Source organism: Sphaerodactylus townsendi, linkage group LG04 (genome assembly GCF_021028975.2).
Source record: "Sphaerodactylus townsendi isolate TG3544 linkage group LG04, MPM_Stown_v2.3, whole genome shotgun sequence".
Lineage (NCBI taxonomy): Eukaryota > Metazoa > Chordata > Lepidosauria > Squamata > Sphaerodactylidae > Sphaerodactylus > Sphaerodactylus townsendi.
Window position 1 is genome coordinate 65,737,724 of NC_059428.1, and position 21,703 is coordinate 65,759,426.

The 21,703-nt window shown below is 42.1% G+C and overlaps 1 protein-coding gene across 1 annotated transcript; it reads left to right on the top strand.

Moving 5' to 3' along the window:
• Positions 1–4,981: 4,981 nt before the first annotated feature.
• IFNGR2 (interferon gamma receptor 2) lies at positions 4,982–21,699 on the top strand. The gene is made up of 7 exons (XM_048492899.1): positions 4,982–5,373; positions 10,933–11,062; positions 13,052–13,221; positions 14,123–14,289; positions 15,479–15,626; positions 18,149–18,297; positions 20,325–21,699. Exons 1-7 carry the CDS (start codon positions 5,298–5,300, stop codon positions 20,478–20,480), a joined length of 996 nt encoding a protein of 331 aa, XP_048348856.1. The 5' UTR covers positions 4,982–5,297; the 3' UTR covers positions 20,481–21,699.
• Positions 21,700–21,703: the final 4 nt, after the last annotated feature.

Here is a 21,703-nt window from a genome sequence, read left to right on the forward strand (position 1 = left end):
TCTGAAGCACATTTGAGTAAATTGCGATCAGAGTTTTTAAGGCTGAGATGTTGTGTGAGCTTTGGTGTCTTTGAGTTTAAAGAGACGATATTCTGAGCTGAGCTGATATTCTGATAATGCCTGAATGTTCTTGTGGCAGGTTACAAAGTTGCCAAATTGCTTACACTAACAATGTAATGAGCTAGCCTGTCTCCATATCAGCTCCATATCAGCAAGAAGGTGATTTAGGCAGGGCTGGTATCAGCTTCTATACTTGGTTGAAGCACAAGGGCACAGGTGGCAATACCAGCCAGTGGTACAAAGAGTGTGGTGGGAGAGAATTTATTTCATCTATAGTTCACCTTTCTGATTCAAAGCGGATTACACAGTGTAAGCTGATACCATGAATACAAAGATCTGTCTAATAAGCAGTGTACTAGGACTTCAGAAAATTTTAAAAGTAAAGCATGTTAGACATAATACAGAGTGAACGTATAAAGCAAGAAAAAAAAGTATTACAACAGTAGGGAATTACAACAGGGTAAAATACATGTGGCAAACAAATCATGTGTGCTGAACATAATATAATATACAGTTTGTTTCTGTTTATGACAGCAACCTACCCATAAGAGAATAGGGTAAAATAGGGTGTGGTGAGCACAAGAGGTGTAGCTGCAGTCCTTCAGACACAAAACAAAAAAAATCATATTTAGCACTCAGTGTTCATAGAATTCTGGATGCAATTTTAACACATGCAAGTGTTTGGCAACTAATTTGTGAAGGTGGTTTCCCGATACCAAATATGTTGCTGTGTATTCTGTATATAAATTATACCACACTTTTGGTCAGATGACCACTGTATAATAACCATAATTTCCAAATCTGCAGAATCAAATGCAAATATATTTTACTTTACATATTTTAAAATTCCTCCCCTTCACTTTCTTTATTGCACATACTACCGATACATCGTGAAATCTGGAAATCTGGAAAAGAGCCATTTTAAAAAGTTTCTGTGAGATATTACTTAGTGTAACGAAAGTATGTGAACTGGGAAGTCCCTGTTCATATTTCACTTCAACCATGAATTCATTAAGGCAGCAGGAAGACACTGTTTTCTCAGCTGCAATATAGGAAATAATAATATGGGTCTAGCTTCCTACATTATTAAAAGGATTGCAGAGATAAGGTAGATGAAGTGCTTTGAACATTTCACACGTGTTCTATACATCCTCACTTTTGGTCCCCTCCCTCTGGCACGGTCCAGCTGGCCGGCATGAGTCTTAAAATGAGGCTTAGACCTTGACAATCTCTGGCACAATTGACATCACTTCTGGAAGTGACATTACCACATCAGCTGCTTTGAGGGAGAGGCTCTGGTATTTCAGCAAAACTCTATAGTAAAAACAGCTTCTACCAGAGTTTTTGCCAAAACGCCAGAACATCTCCTTCAAAGTCACTGATGTGATGATGGCACTTCCAGAAGTGATGTCATCATGCCGGCAATCTCAATGTCTAGACCAGGGGTAGGGAACCTGCGGCTCTCCAGATGTTCAGGAACTACAATTGGCCATGCTGACAGAGGCTGATGGAATTGTAGTTCCTGAACATCTGGAGAGCCGCAGGTTCCCTACCCCTGGTCTAGACCTCATTTTAAGCCTGGTAAACCCTAACTTTGTTGATTGCCAGGGGTACCCGATACCCTAGAAGCCATGCAGTTTGCATGATTCAGCCAGGACTGGCTGCTTGCTCCTCTTTAACAGCAGTATAAACAAAGTACAAAGAATATGGCTGCAGGGCAAAAATTAATTACATCCAGTGGTGGGACTCAGCAGGTTCGCACCACTTTGGCAGAACCAGTTTTTAAAACGGTGCTTATAAACAATCAGTTGTTAAATTATTTGAATCCTACCACTGATTACATCATTATAATAATTTATTTGAACAAGTTAACACTAATTTGCAATTTGGTGAATAACCGATGATGTCTCTATTACAGGTCTCACAGAAGTCAAAAGTCCTCCATTCTGTAATCTCACTTTGAAATGAACTTCCTTTTCACAGAGAAACTCTTAGCAAGAAGTCAAACGTCCTTTTCCATTCTGTAGCCTTTCTCAAAGATAAATTCTTGGCAACGACGAATTGAATCCATAATCCTTCTTCAGAATAAACAGATACATGATGGGCTGCCAGCTCTCTCTTCATTTAGAAGTTGTCTTCCTCGGACTAATTTTTGCTTGTCCATAGTAGAATATGAGGTATTCTACTAATATGAGGTATTCTATCAGTCATACGCTCTCAGCCTCACAAAGCAACGGTGGACATAAAATTAAATAGTAATGATATACATTGCTTTGGGTCCATGTTGTGGTGAAAGGCAGGGTATAAATGTAGTAAATAAATAATAAACTGATCTGAAGATGGAGGGCAGATCAAAGGTTGGTCGGTTGGTGGAGAGGGAGGAAGGGACGGAGAGAATGAAGCAGGGAAAGGTTGGCAGGAGGAGCGAAATAGTAAATAGTGTGGGTGGTGTTTTGTTATGTAAATATTTTGTGTGTGTTTTATTTCTATTGTAAATGTAGGATTTTATATGTATGTTGCTGTGGTTTAAAATGCAGGCTATGGAAGAAAGTGAGAGAAAGCTGTGAAGGCAGTCTGTTGAAACAAGTGTGGTGTAGTGGTTAAGAGCAAGGGGATTCTAATCTGGAAAACTGGGTTTGATTCCCTGCTCCTCCACTTGAGTGGCAGAGGCTTATCTGGTGAAGCAGATTATTTCCACACTCCTACATTCCTGCTAGGTGACACAGAACTGCTAGTCACAGTTCTTCGAAACCCTCTCAGCCCCACCTACCTCGCAAGGTGTCTATTGTGGGGAGAGGAAGGGAAAGGAGTTTGTAAGCCCCTTTGCGTCTCCTTATAGGAGAGAAAGGTGCAGGGGAATACCGTCCACAGGAACATGTGGTGTCACATGTCCCCGGGCGCCACATGGGGGACACAAAATCACCCCTGCCCCCCCTCCTGTGCTGTTGGCCTCTCCAGGAAAGCGCCCTGGGCCATGGCTGTCTGGCTGTGTTCTCCTGGGCCATGGCAAGGCCGCAGCAAAGGTCGTTTCCCCACTTACCTTTTGTTGCACGCTACTCGCGGCAAGTGATGCGGGGTCCCGCTGCACTCCCAACTGTGCCAGTGGCGACAGCACAGCAACCCCGAATCTGCCGCTCTCCTTTCCCCTCAGCGTGTGGTATTTCTGTTTCTGGATGGAACAGCACCTTTTTGAACACATCTGCGTGGGGGAGGGGGGAAGCCCGGGGGTGTGACTGCTGGTTTCAAGACGGAGGCTGCCCCCAAACGCTCCCTTCCCTCCCTCTGCCCTTGCGCCCTGCTGCAAAAACAGGGACAGAAAAGGTTTTTTTTAAAAGAAGACAGGAGGCGCGTTCCTGCGGTGGGGAGTAAGACTTCATGCTCAAAAGCGGCGATTCAAAGGAGAACAGTTTGCCTCAGCGTTTTTTTTTTAAGTGGAGAATCGGCCAAAGTCCCAGGGGAGGCACCCTGGCCGTTGCCAGCCCCCACAGCTGCAACATGGCTGCTGGTCCCACCTGGCCCTGCTGGCCTCTCAACAATGCCAACCCAGCCCCGGAGGACCGATGACGCCCTGCGCTGATGCAGCCCGGGCCTCATTAAGGGGTCAGCAGGGTCAGGCAGGGCCAGCAGCTGCGGGGGAGGGTGTCAGAGTGCCTCCCTTGGGGCCTTGCCGCAGCCTGAGAGAACACACCCAGATGGCCATGGCCCGGTGTGCTTCCCCAGAGAGGTGGCAGCGCAGGCCATGCTGCCGGGCCCTCCAGAAGCTACGGACAGCCCTGGATGGTGCGAACAGCTCCCCCACCCCCTCCTTAAGAGCGAGGCCAGAGGCCAGCGTCAGCAGGATGGCCATAGACTGCTCTGGACTCCATGGGGGGAGGGTGGGCAAACTCTGGTCTTGCCCCGGCCCCATTTTCTGCCGGAACGCTTCTGGAAAGTTGGAATATAAATCCAAACTCTTCTTCTTTGTGGAAATCATTCGCTGAAATGGCAATTGTGAAAACAAGCCTGTGTGGCTAGGTCTATTTAAGGAAACTTTAGAGAAAGGAGAACTGTAATCTGAAACTATTACTCTTACATACCTATCTGAAACTGTTATGCTTGTGAGTCTCCTGAAAATTTTTGCATGTCCCTCACATGTAATTGATATTTGACACTTGGAGCATTTGAGTTTGATCACTGCAGAATTCTTTGGTCAAGTTCCAGCTCTAGACAAATTTCCAGGAATTCCCCAACCTGGAGCTGGCAATCTTAAGGGGAACCTATCTCTATAGTTGGCAGATACAACTGCAATTTAGGGAGAGCCGTTGCCGACACTGATGAGGTGGGGGAGCAGGGGTGGCTAGGAGCACTGCTGCCAACGCTACTGTGAGGGTGAGAGGAAGAAGACGTGGGGCAGAAAGAGATAGTGATGGGGGGTGGGGTGGGGTGAGAGAAAGTGGCAGACATTGAAGAGAGTAAAAAAAGGGGTGGCAGGAGGGAGAGATTGAGATAAGTAGAGGGAAAAGGGACAAAACAAAGCTAATTGGATGTGATAGGAATCAATGGGGAATATCTATTTTTATTTTCTATAGTTTTTGTTGTTTGGAGGATGGGATAGATATTTTGCATTGACCCCTATTTAAATTTTACTTTCTTTGTTGTTTCCTCATTCCAGCTTTTAGGCTTCCAGGGGGAAGGGTGTGTGTGTGTTAGAAACCTTTTAAGAACATATTGCATTTCTTTTCCTCCTCTACCACCGCCCTGACTTTTGGCTTTCATTGCAGGAACTATGCCTGCATGTGAAAAAGGGGTGTTTAGATTCCAATCAGATGAGCAAATCAAATCAGCCAAGTAACTGTGAAACACACCGCGCATATCAGCCATTCGGGTGATGATCATGTGCGACTCGGGGGTGGATGTGGTCGTTTCCTGCGTCATAACATCACGTTGAAACCAAGGCAAAGCCTGTGAGTTGCAGTCGCTCAGCAAAGCTCTCGGATGCTCCGATCCTCTTTTAGCAGCCGATCCTAATGCCCGGCGGCGAGCTCCTCCTTCCTGCTCCGCCCCGGCTACTCCCCTGCGAGCAAGTCCGGGAAGAGGCCGTGCTTCGAGGCGAGGCCAGGCCTTAGGGCGGGCTTGTGGGATTGAAGTGGATGGGATCGCACGGCATGTAGGAGGCCATGGCGGAGGAAAAGCTGCCTTTTTCGGCCACCCCTTCAGAAGGTGCTTGAGAGGACGACAGACAAAGTCTCTTCCTGGCTATGCTGTGCCTTCGTCTCCCGCTGCTGCTGCTGCTGGTGTTCCTGCTGAGATCCCTTCTTGAGACAGCCGGAGCAGGTACGGAGGGCACAGAAGTTGGGTTGGGCCTTCTGACAACAAGGAAGCAGCGGCTGCTGTCTGGAAAGGACGGGACGTGAGGCTGGCTGGCTGGGGTGGATTTGGGGTATTCAGTAGAGTCGTCCTTTTCGAAGCAGGAAGCTTTGCTGTAGGTAGAGCTGTAACATGTATGCCTTTCTCCTTCATGGATGTACAATGCTGGCAAAAGTTGTATCTGTTGAACTGGTGTGTAACTGTCGAAAGCATTGGAGCAAACACGTTGTAAAGCTGGAGGGAACTGCACTCTGGACATGACCAGGGGTATTTGTTTTAAAAAATTACCTATTCAAAGACTAATCCATACTTCTGAAAGCGCGTTTTGCGACTCAGCACCGATGAACGTTTGCATGGGTTAAGGCTTGTGAATTCCCCCAGTGTCCAGGAACATGCATTGAACTAGAGCAGTGGTTCTCAACCTTCCTAATGCTGCGACCCTTTAATACAATTCCTCATGTTGTGGTGACCCCCAACCCTAACATTTATCCATTTTACAGATGGAGAACACTGATGCAGAGTCTTAGGCAACCCCTGTGAAAGGGTCGTTCGACCCCCAAAGGGGTCCCGACCCACAGGTTGAGAACCACTGAACTAGAGCATTTGAATTAGAAAATACACACTAAGTGTGTGTATGTTTGGGAAGGGGGGCATAGCAAAGTTGGGAAAGGACCATGACTCCATGATGGTGCACTATCTTACATGCAGAAAGTCCCAGACTTAATCCCTCCAGTTAAAGGTTCTCAAGTAGCAAGTTGAGGGAGGGGGGTTTCTTATCCAAGACCCTGAAGAACACAGTAGACAAGTCACAGTAGATGGACCTGTGGTCTGGGGTGATATAAAGCCACATTTATTTTGACATTGGGGCAAGTGTAGAACATAGACACCTCATTCTCTTCAGTTTTTTGTCATCAAGTCACAGCTATTTATTTTGTTTTACTGTTGCCTGTCTCTTCATAGCAACTCTGGTTTTCCTTGGTCGTCTCCCATCATAATATAAACCAGGGCTCATGAAACTGGGCTAGCCTTACTAGAGTTAATACCTTGTGTAAACTGTGAAGTCTCTAGACTAGAACACTCCCCAGAATTTTCTGCAATGCATAGTAGAGGAATTGGAAAGGCTTTGAACCTCACTACCAACCTCTAGGTGAAGCCAGGAGATTATCTTGGAATTACATCTGATCCCTTGAGAAAATGGCTGATCTGGAGGGTGGACTGCATGGGATTATATCCCACAACTGAGGTTCCTCCACATGTCCCATTATCTCCCAAATTCCACCCCTATTCTCCAGTAATTTTACAACCTGGAGCTGGCAACCTTAGTGTATGGAGCTACCTTGGAAGAATTTTTGTGGGTGTTAATGCATTTTGTAGTGAACACATGCTGTATTGGTGATGATAACAGATGCACTCAGAGTGAGTGGTTGAACTATATTCAGCCTAGCTCCAGTGTGAAGTTGCACATAAAGTGATCCCAAATAGAGTAATAAAGAATTACCGGTAATGGGAAAAGAAATGTGAGCTGTGGGCACTGGAGCCAGACCATGTTTAGAGCAAAGGGTTGCAATTTGACTGTATGACTTCAGGGATGTAAGGACCATGATGTGGACAAAACAAGATCTTTCACAGCTTTGTCTCCTTATTGAGTAAACTCTGGTGTATTACTGCATTGTTTAGTACATGTTTTTGTTCTCCATTTTAGAGAGGATTTGAGAAATGTTGCAAAAGTGGGAAAGGCAAGTCCCTTTGGCTATGCTAATATGGGCTGATTTTTAGCATTAAATTCTAAAATTCTAAAACCTGTTATTAAAGACACCTCAGAGCAACAGAAGGATTCCCAAAGTGCACAGCTATCTGAAACAAATCTTGTTCTTAGTTAACACCCAAATGTGTCAGATTTTCTTCGGGAACTTAGCACACACTTACATCTGGCTTTTGATTATGTAGTCCATGTCAAGGGTCAAATTAGCTATTTCATTGTGTTTTTTTCAGAATGAATTTGATAAAGTAGTATATTCTAATTTTTAAACAATCCCTACACAACTGGACTCATTCTTTCAAAAAGTAGACACTGTAATTTAAAAGGTACTATCTTAACTTCTATGCCTTGGAAGCTGTACAGAACAAGAGACATTTTAAGGTTGCATATAATGACAGTCCCATTGCGCTTTTCATCCTCTTGGTTAGGAGTGAAATACTCCTAAGTTCTATTGAAATGTGCTACGAGAATGTGATTATGTGCTGAAATTAATGAGATGGGGTGTCTTTAGAAGGAATTGGTGTAACGGCCATTTTAATTTGCCAAGAAATGTATAAACATAGTTGCATGGACTCTCACATTCAATCTGTTTGTGGATTAGGGACTTCTTGTCTGGACGTTCCCAGAGGGTTAGACTGGGAAATCGGGTTTCCTCAGTTCTTACTCTAAATATGGGAACGCCACAGGGCTGGGTGTTGAGTCCTTTACTGTTCACCCTTTATACATATGACTGTACTCCTGTCTATCATAGTAACACCATTATCAAATTTGCTGATGACACAACGGTGGTGGGGCTCATCTGCCTATCGGAATGAAGTGGACCGACTGCTCTCATGGTGCAGGGAAAATAACCTGGTTCTTAACCAGGGGCGTACCTAGGCAAACTGGCGCCCGGGGACAAAACCTGAGTTTGGCGCCCCCCTCCCGCCAGTGAACGCACCCTCCCCACCATGACCAAACAATGAGGATTTTTTTGTACCAGCTCACCAAAACACCTCCCCTCCCGTCCAAAACCTTGTGGCTCTCCCACAACTCTTTCCTAATTTCCTAATCACAACAACCCTATGAGGTAGGTTGTTAACCTGAAAACAACTCAAGCCAGTGCAATTGTGTTTTAAGCATGTAAATCTCTCACAAATCACCCCCAACAAAACATTTACCAAACAAATGTCAGCATCATCTCTCTAAACACCTCCAGTTGGATCCATACAAACAGCATCACTTTCAATGGTGTTTAAACTAGGGGGCTCAGATTCTTCTTTTCAACCTACCTTAAAGGGAGAATCAGGGGTCCCCGGTTAAAGCTAAATTGAAAGTGATGCTGTTCATTAATTCTCAAACAGCATCACTTTTGAGGTTGGAGATTCAGATGAAACAAATGCTTGAATTCAGCTGGAATGGGCAAATTGGGCACTGGGACAAAATTGTCAGATTATGTCTCTTAAATATGAACAAATCAGTCACAAGGTATTTGGAGTTTTGGGGGGGTATTTTGGTGTTTTGGCCTGCAGGGAGCACATTTTAAAGCTAACAGCACCATGATTTCAGGGCATCATCCAGAGACTGCTCTGATGATACCACCTGAGTTTAGCGATGTTTGTTTCAGGGGGCAACAAAGTTATGGACACCAAATGGAATGCCCCCCATCCGCATTGTTTTTCCAGTAGGAGCTAACCTGAATGGGGGCTGCCATTTGAGGGACCATAACTTTGAAGTCTAATTTATGACTTCACCAAACTTGGGTATATCATAAATTAGTTAATAGATGATACCCACCAAGGGAATTTTAATTAATCACTAACTTAAAAATACACCCCTTCCAGGCACTGAAATTTCTTAAGATTCTTTGTTTTGCAGTGACTTTGCTCCATTGTAGCTAATGAGGAATTTCTGAGGCAGGCTGCATTTTGAGATAAGAAGCCAGACTTTCAAAGTGGCTCAGGAGGGTCTCCTGGTAATAGCATCAAGCGGTGAGCTGCTTCTGGAGTGGGGGGGGGGCAGTTGAGATAGTTCTGAGAGGAAACTCCAGGCCACAGGCTTTCCGTGCAGGAGGCGGAAACAAAATAAGCCTTTTGAGGGGCCCATAAATTGAACCCCCCCCAGAAGCAAAGGTCTCCAAACCTGGATGCTATTACCAGGGAGGCCCTCCTGGAGCCATCCTGAAAGTCTGGTGCCTCTATCTTCAAAAAAAATGTGCCTGCCTACACACTCAGAAATTCCCATTGGCTACAATGGAGCAAAGTCACTGCAAAACAAAGAATCTTGGGCACATTCTTACAGGGTGCCTGGAAGAAGTGTATTTTTAAAGCTAGTGACACCAAAATTTCAGGGTATCATCTGTTAACGCTATTCTTATGATGCCACCATTTAGTGAAGTTATGTTCAGGGGACCAATGTTATAGGCCCCAAATGGGTAGCTTATCTCAGGTTAGCTCCCATTAGAAAACAATGGGGTTGAGGTCACCCTTTGGGGTCCAGCAACTGCTAAAACCAAACATCACCAAATTCGGATGAAAAATATCATCAAGGACAGTCTCTGGATGGTACCCTGAAATTTCGAGTAATTATGAATCTAAATCGCCTACAGGCAGATGAAAAACACTTTAAAAACTTAAAAAACCCACAAACGACCCTGAAATGCTGGCGCCCCCCCATGTGACCAAATGAGGGGCGCCCGGGGACAGAGGGTACCCCCTGTCCCTAGGCAGGAACGCCACTGTTCTTAACACTAACAAGACAAAGGAGCTCATAGTGGACTATAGAAGGAATAGCTCAGAAATTCAGCCCTTGACTATAAATGGAGATCAAGTGGAGCGGGTGGCTAGTTTTAAATTTCTGGGTGTTATGATTAAAGAGGACTTGACCTGGGGCGTACAGACTGCCGCGGTGGTTAAGAAAGCCCAGCAAAGACTGTGCTTTCTGAGACTTTTAAGGAAGCAACAACTAGATGGAAAACTTCTGGTGTCCTTTTACCGCTGTGCTATAGAGAGTGTCCTAACCTACTGCATCTGTGTATGGTTCTCCAGTTGCACAGTGGCGAATAGGAAGGCGCTCCAAAGGGTGATCACTACTGCACAAAGGATTATCGGCTGCCCTCTTCCCTCCTTGGAAGAAATCTATAATTCCCGAAGCCTAAATAAAGCCCAAAATATTCTGAGGGACCCGTCTCATCCAGCACACTCTCTTTTTAAACTATTACCATCTGGCAGACGATACAGGGCCCTCAGAACTAGGACAAAGAGGCTTAGAGACAGCTTCTACTCTAGAGCTGTGGCTATGCTAAACTCCGCTGCTTCATATTGATGTATTTGGGGCTGTGTAGGGATGGGTGGAGGAAGGGGAAAGTGAGGATGATGTATGAGTCTGAAATTGTGTGCATCGAGGAATGCTGCTGTAAATTTCGTTGTGCGTGCACAATGACAATAAAATGCTTATGCTTATGCTTATGCATGGGGCACAGGTTGTGAGAGCACAACATTGGCAGTGTGAAACATCTGTACTGCTCACTTGATGTGAAAATAAGGTGTTCATGAAAGTTATATCAGACTTTACTAAGTACCACACTCCCCTTCCACTCTTTTCATATCAGACATTAGGCCTTGCTATGATAATCCTCAGCCTCTCTCAACCTTTAACAGTTATCAGAAGCCAACCTGCCATTGCTTCTGTCAGCTTGATCATCTATCCTGCATGTTGGGAGGCAGAAATATGTGTGTTTAATATTTTAAACTTAATTTTACTGTCATGTGTTTTTCTCTTCTCCTTAGAATCTTCTTTCCATTTACCAGCACCACAGAACGTCATAATTGTCTCAAATAATTTTCAGAGTACATTAAAATGGTCCCCGGTTAAGGGGATCAATAACAGTGAAGTGTCATACAGAGTTGAATATTGCTCGTAAGTAAACACTACTTGTATACCAAAACCTTTGCATTGTTCAAATGTTGTAAGTAATCATGCATAATTTTTTAAAAATACATTGGTTTCAGTGTCACACTATTTATATTAATTCTAATAGAAAATCAGAATTTTCAGATATATTCAGAAATGGAAAGGTTCAACATTCTAGGGGTATGGCTTAATAATGAAGGGGAAACTAATAGAATTCATTCCCCTTTCTCTGCTACAGCCTTTCAGATTTTTAATCGTTATGCTTCACAGGAAATGTTGCCTTAGGCTTTGATCAGGGTGACTTAGTAGGAAATACTTCTGAAAACTGTAGGGCAAGGGTTGCAATACTAAGGTTTCTTATAGCACAGTTCTGTGTCTATCTGCTCCAACATAAGTTTGGATATGTTATTCAGGGCTTATGCCTAGATTAGTGTGTATAGGGTTTTAATAGCTTTGCTAGATGTCTTGACCGTTTACTTGCATAACCATGTGTGAGAAGCCATCAGCAGGGTTACTGCCCAACACCCTCTTCACACACATCCCTCCAAATTGGGCCCCTGGCACACCAGGAAGCTGAGGGAAAAGAAGTTGGAACTTGGATGACTGGAGCAAGCTTAGCATTGTATTCATGACAAAGCTGCAAGACATAGGGCGGTTATGAGAGCTTACTATGTGGCCTTTGTTGCATCCACAATCTCTGAAGGCACAATTGTTTAGGATATTATGGCCACCAGTGCATGGATACCACTGTGCAGAGTCCAACCCATTTTTCTGCCCACTCCACAGAAAAATTCTGCTAATGGAACTGGAGAAGGATATTTTTCTCCTGTCCCTCAGGAGCAGCATTTAAGGGGTTGTTTTGGACTGCAGCAGGAGGGCAAAATGAAGAATTCTGACTCCAATGACAGAAATCGGATTTATCACTGGATGCAAACCAATATATAATTAACATAAGACCCATAATTTTTGATAACCTTTTTTTTCCCTATGGTATGACTGTGGAAATACATTATCAAATACTGTGTGCTGCCTGCTCCTGCATGCTATTCGCTATATACAATTATAAAAAGACAGGTCTCTTTTTACCATTGATGGAAAATGCATACTCCTGTATTTTGGGGTCTGACTAGATGGCCCATTACGCATGGAACTATTACCTCTTCTCTGTACAGCAGGCTTGCAGAGGGCCCTCCTCACATTTTTCTGTTTATACGTGAGGAGGCCTCCCTCTCTGGAGTTTTTCTTCAGAGACCTCTCCAGACCTGGTTCTCTTAATTCTGTCCATGAAGTGATTCTTAAAGGCACAGATCTCATTACACCTGGTAGTGTAGCTTTTTAAACTGTCCTTATGTTGATATTACCATTTCAAAAGTAATCTTCTCTATTCCCATCACAATGAAAAAGGCAAAACAACTCCCTGGGCCACAGGCTACTAAAGAAGGACATCATCCTAGAGCAGATATTCTCACCCCATCCCCTTCACATGACACTTATTGCTGCTGGAGCTGCTGCCGCTGGAGGACAGAGACTTGTTATTTCCAAGCTCTCTTTTTGTTACAATATCTCAAAATGTCAAGAGAATTAGAGAGGGATGTTGTGTAAATTAGATTTTCTGTTATTTGAAGCAGCTGGCAACATAAAAGGGAGGGGTGAGGGGGAAGGCATACACAGTGTCACGAGCGAGAGGAAGGGCTGATTGTGGGTGGAGGAAAGATCTCTGGGGCAAAGCTGTGCTCATTGGCAAATTTCCCCTGCGCTGGTGGCAAATCAAATTAAAAGTGTTAAAAGTGTTCTTGCTTGCCACAAAGAGAATGGAAAGTGGGACTTGAGAACACAGGTCCGTACAAGAAATCTTGCTATGACGGACACCCGCCCCCATCATGCAGAAAGCATGTTTGGCGTAACTGACCGATATTTCACAAATAGTTTTTAATCTGTCATGCTAAAATAGAAGAATGAATTAATCGCTTGTTTTTTCTTCATATTATATTTCAGAATATCTTTCTGCCCTTTGCAAGAAAATTCCATAAATACGACAAAGCCTGAATATTATTTCACAAATGATATAAGAGCACATGTAAAAGTAATTTTCCGTGTTAGGACTGAACAAGGGGAATTAAAGTCTGACTGGGTAGAAACTCCTCCATTTCGAGCAACAGATAAAAGTACGTTTCTTTGCTTCCATTTTTATATATCTAGGAAATGTTACAGTTTTATTTATGAAAGAAACCAAGAGTTATGTAACAGGAATTAGTTTCTTCCATGTAAAAATTTATAGGCCACCTTTCCCCAACATGGTGTCCATGGATATCACAGTGCCTGCTGACACTATCCCTGGCTCCTGCAAAGCATTTTTAGAAAGTAGTTGGGGCCCAGTGGTGTTTTTGCCCAGTAGGGTTTCCTTTTTGTGCTAGTCAGGTGCTGCCCCGCCACCCATCGCACCTTTCAGTAGCACTGATTGAGCTCATTTCAGTTTTGGTGGAGGTTTTGAGTGGCTAATAATGTTAACAAATAACTTTACTGGATTAAGTGCTGCTAATATAGAGGAAGACATGTGGAGGTAGAATAGGACTCTGAGGTGGTTTCTACTACTTTCAGCCAGCCCTTCCCCTGTAGTGGTTCACACCAATACCTTCCTTTCACAACACAAAAAGGTAAGTTTTTGTCTCTTCTTTATAAGAACTCTCAGCTTAGTGGTTTGGTTGTTAAGACAAAGAATGTAACAAGTTCTTGATTAGTACAGCAAGAGACCATAGAACTCCATTTTAATTAGTTTGTCTCTTGAGGTATTTACCTCAATCTCCTCACCTATTTCCCTAAGGTAAAATGGGATACTGATTCTGTTCCTCCCTCTGTAGGTGTCTTGGGGGCTTTTCCTTCAACAGGTGAACTATAGTTAAGTTTCTTAGCTTCCATTTAATATTTTATTATTTGACAAACCTGAGGTTTCATAGTCCTACTGGGTCTGTTGTGTGGATATTTTGAACGGGGTGGGTGGGTGGGGCGTGCCATGCATATCTGTTCGTTATAGGGATGTGCTTACCTGTTTCTCTTTTTCAATTTCAGCTATTTTGGGACCTCCAAGAGAAATAGATACAGCAGTGGAAGGCAATTCAATTCTTGTTAGCTATAAACCTCCCTTTGATAATAATTCAACATTCTTTGTTTTTCGATATGTTATTTATTACTGGAAGAAGTTAACAAATAAGGACCAGCCTTCAGAGGACAAAGTGGTAATGAAAGAATTTCTGAAAAAAGATGATTTATTGAAACATTCTTTATCTTCAGTTCTATAATTTTCCTTCCTAATGTGTATCTGCATCAAATAGTAACATTATTTTGTTTAGTTAATACAGGTAGTTGGACAGCATATATGCTACCTTCACTTTTCCTGCTGTTAAACTGGCTGTCTTTTACAAGTCTTCTGGTGCATTTTTTGAAAAAAGTTTTCACTTCAGGAAGGGTTTTTTAAAAGGATGATGGGCCAGCTTGGTGTAGTAGTTGAAAATTTTGGACTAGGACCTGGGAGATCCAGGTTCAAATCTCTATTGTGCCATGGACACTTGCTGGGTGACCTTGGACCAGTCACACACTCTTTGTTTAAACCACTTCAAAGAGATGTTGTGAGAATAAAATGGAAAAGAAGAAATGTTGTGAGCCACTTTTGGTCCCCACTGGGAAGAAATGTGAGGTATAATTGAAGTAAATAAAGAGAACTAATGTAACTAAGGAGTTACAAACAGCCTGCAGAATTGATTTTTGTATGAACAGACTGTCATACTAAGATACATGTCAGTAACAGGTACTGAACCCAGTCCCAGACAAGTTCTTCTGTCTTCATTTGGAAGTTTTACCTGAGAATATACCTGGGAGGATCCAATAGTTACTGGTGTTTTTAGCAATAGCTTGTATCTTTTCAATAAAAATTCTTCCAAGAAGTGTTTTTCTTTCTATTTACAAAGTATTCTTAAGTGAAAGGTATGGCAGATTCTTCTGCAGTTGGAGAATGGTCTGAGATGCCAGGGTAGGTGCAGGATAGATGGCATTGGTTTACATGCTTTAAGCACCATTTTTTTCTGAGGAATATCTCTAAAGTGTAAGCACTTGATGCATAAATTCAGTGACACAGCACCTGAAACTGACAGAGGTGTCATATTTGTAACAAGACAGACGTGGTTATTCAAACGTTTTGCTACAAATAAGAAATCAGGAGAAATCCTGTGAATTCAGCAGTGCAAGACTGTTCTAGCTAAATGATTTGTGGACTTCCAGTATAAACTTATACAATACTTCATGATCTATTTCAAGACTAACCTGTGAAGTTCATTTTGTATATTAGAGTTAAAGAACTGAAATGAATTTGACTAACATTTTTGCCACAGAGTAAATGGCACCTTATTTCCTTCTCCTCTGATTACACAGCAGGTAGTAGAGACCAGCAATACACGACACAAACTTGCAAATCTGATGGAAAAGACAGAGTATTGCATTCAAATAGAATCAGTGCTTCCTAAACAAGATCTGCATGGAAATTTAAGTTACATTTATTGTAAAAAAACGTCTCTCACTGGTACGTGGTTTTTAATTGCTGTGTCATGAAAACAATGTGGCGTGAATCATAACTAAAGCTATCTAGTTTAACCTGCTTCCTGAAGCTAAATTGACATATATTAATAGTCCAGATACCTTATTAAAGAATACTTTTCTGCAAAAGAGTCTAATGGTGGGGGGAACAGGCTCACCTCTGGAGCGGGCGCAGTCTTGCTCTGGCATGGGTGCCCAGTGGCGTATTTGCCCGGGTGCCACTCTTCTGGGCATGGGGGGCACAAAATTGGGCCCCCACGTGACCAGGAAGACAGCAGTGGGAGGCGGAGCCAGGCACCCTTGACCCTGCCCATGTCGATGACGACATGGGTGGGGTCAAGGGTGCTCAAAGACAAGGCAGCAGGACTTTTATAAGCACTGAGTCCGGGGGGTGGGGCTTGGGGAGGGGGGGAGAGCAGAGCATGGGGTGGAGTCCCCACCCATGGGAGGGCACCACTGGAGGTGATTTGTCTCCGGGCACCATTTATCCCCAGTACGCCTCTGCGGGTGCCCACCCCACCTGCGCAGGAGGCATATGTGCTGGCGGAGGGGGTAGATAGGCGGGTGCCCACAAGCCGCACAGCTGCATAGCACCCAACCCTGGAAACAGCCATCATGTTTCAACCCTGTTGGTGCAGGATGCTGTACTGGCATGGCTGGGCGTATTCTGGGGGTGTGCCTAGGGGTGAAGCCAACCTTAGCCAGCCAGCTGGGGCTGGGAACATCGCACCCAAGCCCTCGGACTTACACTACCTGTTCATTGAGCCTAATGGAGGGCTTTTTGACTTTTTTTTTAACTCTCCCTCCCTATGCTGCCAGAGAGCTTGGGGCTCTAGATCAGGCTGCTCGTAACTGCTCTAAAGACTGTTTCCAGCAATATAAAAATCCAAAAAGTAATGCATATATTTGTGAGTGTGGAATATTCTGTGTCTTTAACAAAAAATGTAGCTGAGGGGTAGTTTGGGAGAGGTTTTGTTATATTTCTGAACTTGAATACAAGATATTTTATCAGATATCTGTTTGAGGTAATGTGCTTAAGGAGAAAGGACAGCAGAATTGGGTTGTGAGGAAAACTAGAAACATGGTCAAAAACAGCAGACATTCCTAAACTTCCTGTGGTTTTTACAGGACATGTCATATTTTATAGATTTCTAAAAGCACTCAACGAGTATGAAATCCATCTTCAGTGATTTCACAAATGTATTGCTCCTTAGTGTTCATGAGTCAGATTTTGTAATCAGTTGTTACTTTTTCTGTTTCTGCAATGAAATAGATGTGTGTTCTTGATTCCTGTTACTACTGTATTTGCATTTTTTCCCCACTTTCTCCTACGCAAAATGCTTTCATGATGAAAATATGTTTTAGGGGTCCCTTAATCATTGGTAGGAATTTTCATCAGATTTAAATGTTTTTCTGTCTTTAAATATGGCTGCATACTTGTTCTTTTTTTTTTTAAAAAAAGAAATCTCTACCCTTTTTTCTATCAGTACCAGAATATGTAGTACTTTGTGTTTCAGGGAGTTAATGACTGCAGAATCTAGTTTCTATGACCGTGAGGAAACAGAACTTCTGCTTTACTTTCTCTTAGTCTGCAGCCTAGAATACTGCAGTCTTGCATTGTTGAATCGATACAGTTAAGCAGATTTTATTGAAATGTTTTTCCCTATAATATGTTGGCATCAAGATGAAAAGGGGTGACTTTTAGCAAGCTTATTTGGGCCCATTACACCAAATGTAGTTTCTGTTCTGAATCTTGTGCTTGATTATGATGGCTTATCAGTTGATGGAGACATTAATCGGGTTTGATCCAGCAGAAAATTTCCAGTTGTGTGGAGCTCTTGTTCCAAGAGAAAAACAAGGAAATAACCAAAGGAGATGCTTGCACCTAGTCAAACTTATCCTCACTTGCATTTTTTACTTGTGCAACCAATTAGCACTCACTATAAAATAGAGGCAAAATTCTAGGTGTTAGGAAAGATCTTGTGGAAGCAGAACTGCACTGAAGCTTTTGTTTTCATTGTCCATTGCTGGATCCAAACCATAGTGTTTTTTTATGCACGAGTATTATCCATTTGCACACAGGAAAACTTTTGACTTTCATTTCATCACTTGGTTACTTGCCTCCCTTTAAATATTTCTGGTTTTTCTATTTTCCAACTTCCAGTAGCATATAGCCCTTCATATTCTTATACACCTGTTGCCCCTTTTTTTCTCCTTCTGTTGCCTACTCTGTACCCTTCAGACCTTTGGGCTCTTTCTACTTAGTTGTGCATCCAAGAGCTGCCTTCCTCCTGCCAAAGCAGAGAAGCAGGAGTCCTCTGGGAGATTTCATCCTAATACACATAGGCCTAGTTAGTATAAGCCAAACTCACTTTGCCAAACTCACTTTGCTTTTGGAACCTGCATAGATGGTCTTTTTGACATTATTTTAAGCAAGTTGTTTGAACATTATTTGATAATCTGTCATCCAATCAAACAATTCCCCCATAATCTCATTTTCTTTTTCAGAGGCAACAAAGATTTTAACAATCACACTGGTGGCCTTATCTTTTGTTGTACTCTTTATATTTTTCTTCTTGATGATTACACTGAAGCATTCAAATATAATTAAATCGCTTTGTCATCCTCCTCTTAAAATACCTTTGCACTATCAAGAGGTATGTGTATTTATGACTTCTGTATATTTATAGGTACAGTCAACTATAATTGTAATAGGCATAGAAGTGTCTAACATAGTGCACTACGCAAACCTCAAGCATGTTTGTACTTGCAAGGCCATGTCACTTAACTGCCATGTAGCTGTTACTGTGACCCAAGTTTAAAGAAAGTAGGAAATATGACTGTGTTGAGGTAACTAGGCACCAAGCTAGCTATTAGATGTATGTTTAAAAAACTAACTATATTATGTAAATTAATGTGTACTGTCACTTATTAATAAATCATATTATTGTATAAATCCTGATAAATTAAACCTTTTCAATCAAGTGTGCTGACTGTCACTTTTTATATAAATGAACAATAATCCCATTGATCTACATGAGCAGGAATGATTAAAGAAACAATACAAGTACATAGAACAGTGAACATAAACTGTCAGCAATGCGTGAACAGTAACAACAAACACACACTAAACCTGGGATCTCCTCTGGGGAGGTATAAACAGACTCCAGGGAAGATGCGAGTTGCCTCTCAACTATAAGTTATTTTATCTGTATTTTATGTACACAAAAATTATTTCTATAAAACTGTTTCAATGTTTGTATTTATGTTCATTTCTGTGAGTTGCATTTTCACTTCACTCCAGAGACTGAATTATAGGCTCTGAATGAAAACATGCTTGCATTTTTAGGCTCTAAAAATGTGAACATGCCTACATTTTAGGCCAGATTCAAGGGAGGGGTGGGTCATAAGATCTTTCCAAAGGGTGGTGTGACAGCAAAGGTTTAAGAACCACTGCACTAAATAGTAATGAACTATAACAGCAAACGCTAGCAGTTTGCTATTATTGTTCATCATTTGTTTACTGTTACTGTTTATGCATTGCTGACAGTTTATGTACATTGATGGAAAAGGTTTGATTTGTTTAATGAAATTTGTTCAATATGATTTATTAATAAGTGGCAATATGTGAGTTCTTTATACACACATCTAACAGCTAGCAGTATCTAGTTACCTCAACAGTTGTTTCATAGGTTTGTTTTCTTTTGCCTTGATCTGTGTTCCCTTTTTGTTGCAGGCTAATTGTATTGTAAGCTTGTGTCATATTCTTCCTACTCTGGGAGCTGTTGTGACAGTTTCAGCCAGTGCAGCATGGCCAGCTTGTTGCTCAACACCAGGGCCATACTGTCCTGCTTCAGTATGCTTGAGGTTTGTCAGGGCTAAGTTCCCTGTGCTGATGGCAGGGAGAGGGATCCAGTGTCACTGGGAAATTAGCTTTAAACTGTGGGTAGATCATGGTGTTTGAAGGTAACAGAACAGCTGAATTGATTTAAATAACTCCATTTCAAACAGGTTTTAGTTATTTAATAAATTCAGCAATTTTCTCCTCAGTGAGAATCCAAAGTGGCTGACACCATTCTTCTTTTCTCCATTTTATCTGCACAACAGCCTTGAGTTCAGCTGAGTGTGTGTGACTTCCCCAAGGTTTCCCAGCAAGCTTCCATGGCAGAATGGGAATTTTCACCTGAGCCTTTTAGATCCTAGTGTGACAGTCCAGCCTCAACACTATGCTAGCCTTGACTAAATAAACAGGCTGCAATATGAAGTGTGGATCAGAGAATGTAGAGCCACAGATGTCCAACTCAAGCTACCTGGTTTATTTGAAATTAAAAGCCAGGTCCAACCATTTCCACTCGTTATTGCACACAAAGCAAAATCTGTGTCACACTAGGTTAAAAGTCCTCAGGACTATAGTGGCATTTGCCTTTCTGTTTGTAGGTGTTTTATAGTGTAATTAACAAGGCAGAGCCTATGGACTGGTTCCACTAATGGTGGCATTTGTCTGTGGTGTAAGCCACCTTTCCCTTGATGTAAAAAGCTTTTCTGTTGGTTGAAGAGGAGAGAATCACCACTAGTAAAACATTTATGTGTTCTAACCCCAAAATGTTTACAATATTAACCTATACACGGGTTTACAAGTATAGAAGTGTTCTACACATATCAGTGTAACAATCTTCTTTTTTAGGACTTACAAAATCCTCGTATGGGTGTGGATGAAGAATTTAAGAACTCTGGAGGAGAAGAGCATTGGGACTCTGTGTCAGTTATCTCCAATGTGGAGCAAAACCCAACTGTGACAAACAACACTGACTGCAATAATCAGGAAGTTGACCTGCTATGAACAGATTCGCTTAGATGACAAGATATAATCTTCATTTTACTCAGGTTCACTGATGCTGAATGCAACTGTACAGTTGTTGAACTACATAGGAAATTAGATGGCTGCTCAGCATACTGAGATACTTCCGTATATACTGAACTATGAGTTAGAGGCATAACCTGTGTGCAGCATCTGACCTAAATTCAAGGATATCTTCCACTGATGGAGAAGCGTATTTTGCCTAAATATTATATTGATGTCCGTCAACTGATATATAATTATAATTACTGAAACAATGTGACACTCTGGAAATGCAGTCAATGCAGAAATATGTAAATACAGGGAGCAGCATCTTATAATATGGACTGAAGCTATTGGAGAAAGCAAACAGCCTTATTGGCTTTCTTTGACCTTAAGTGCAATCCTGAAAAGATTTGAGTTGTGTTAATGGGGGGGAGGGACTTTGAGACTTGCAAATGAAAGTGGGCCCAGTTAGTGCACTAACCAAAAGTAGGGCAATAGAGGCATTTCTTACTGACAGATTTTGTTTCTGTTCATGCAATAATAATTTCTCACATAATGCCCTTCCTCAGATGCTTCAGCTAGTATAGTGTGCAGTATTTATACTTCTAACTAGAGCATGGAAGATCATATTGTTTTAGTGCACATGCACAGGCTGCCAGTGTGCATCTGACCTAAATTCAAGGTGCTACTGTCCATCTTTAAATATAGCAAGTCATAAATTTGTTCCTCTGTGAGGTGACCAATTGTGGTCAAGCTGTTTTACTTTTATCTAGTAATTTTTGCTGGCTGCTGAAATGTCTTTTTAAAAAATTGTTCTGGATTTATTTGCTGCTTATTCACATGTCCTGGTAATTGCTTTTAAAATCAGTTTAAACCTGAACTAGCAGATGGAAAATGGTAATCATTTCTTTGCTAGGAAGGCCCCTAAAGATGTATTTTAAAACACCTGTGCTAGGCTGAAGAACAGATTGAATATGCGAAGTTTTTTTTACATCTGTTAATGCCTGTTGGAGGGTCTGGATATTACAGAAGTTAGTTGAGCAAATTTTCTAGACAGATTTTTTTCCTTATCAGCAAAAAATTAAGATCATTAACTACTATCCTGCAATAATGATGCCATAACTTGAATTTTTCTGTTCTGCATCATTTCTGTGAGTTTCTGTAAAACTATTGTGATTCTCTTACTACATACATATAAACTACAACCAACTGAAAACGAC

Bases quoted from the DNA above. Each gene is read 5' to 3' on its own strand.
- IFNGR2 (XM_048492899.1), top strand. From the start codon at position 5,298: ATGCTGTGCCTTCGTCTCCCGCTGCTGCTGCTGCTGGTGTTCCTGCTG. The intron at 5,374-10,932 runs GTACGGAGGGCA...TCTTCTCCTTAG, and splicing joins TCTTGAGACAGCCGGAGCAG to AATCTTCTTTCCATTTACCA. The intron at 11,063-13,051 runs GTAAGTAAACAC...ATTATATTTCAG, and splicing joins TACAGAGTTGAATATTGCTC to AATATCTTTCTGCCCTTTGC.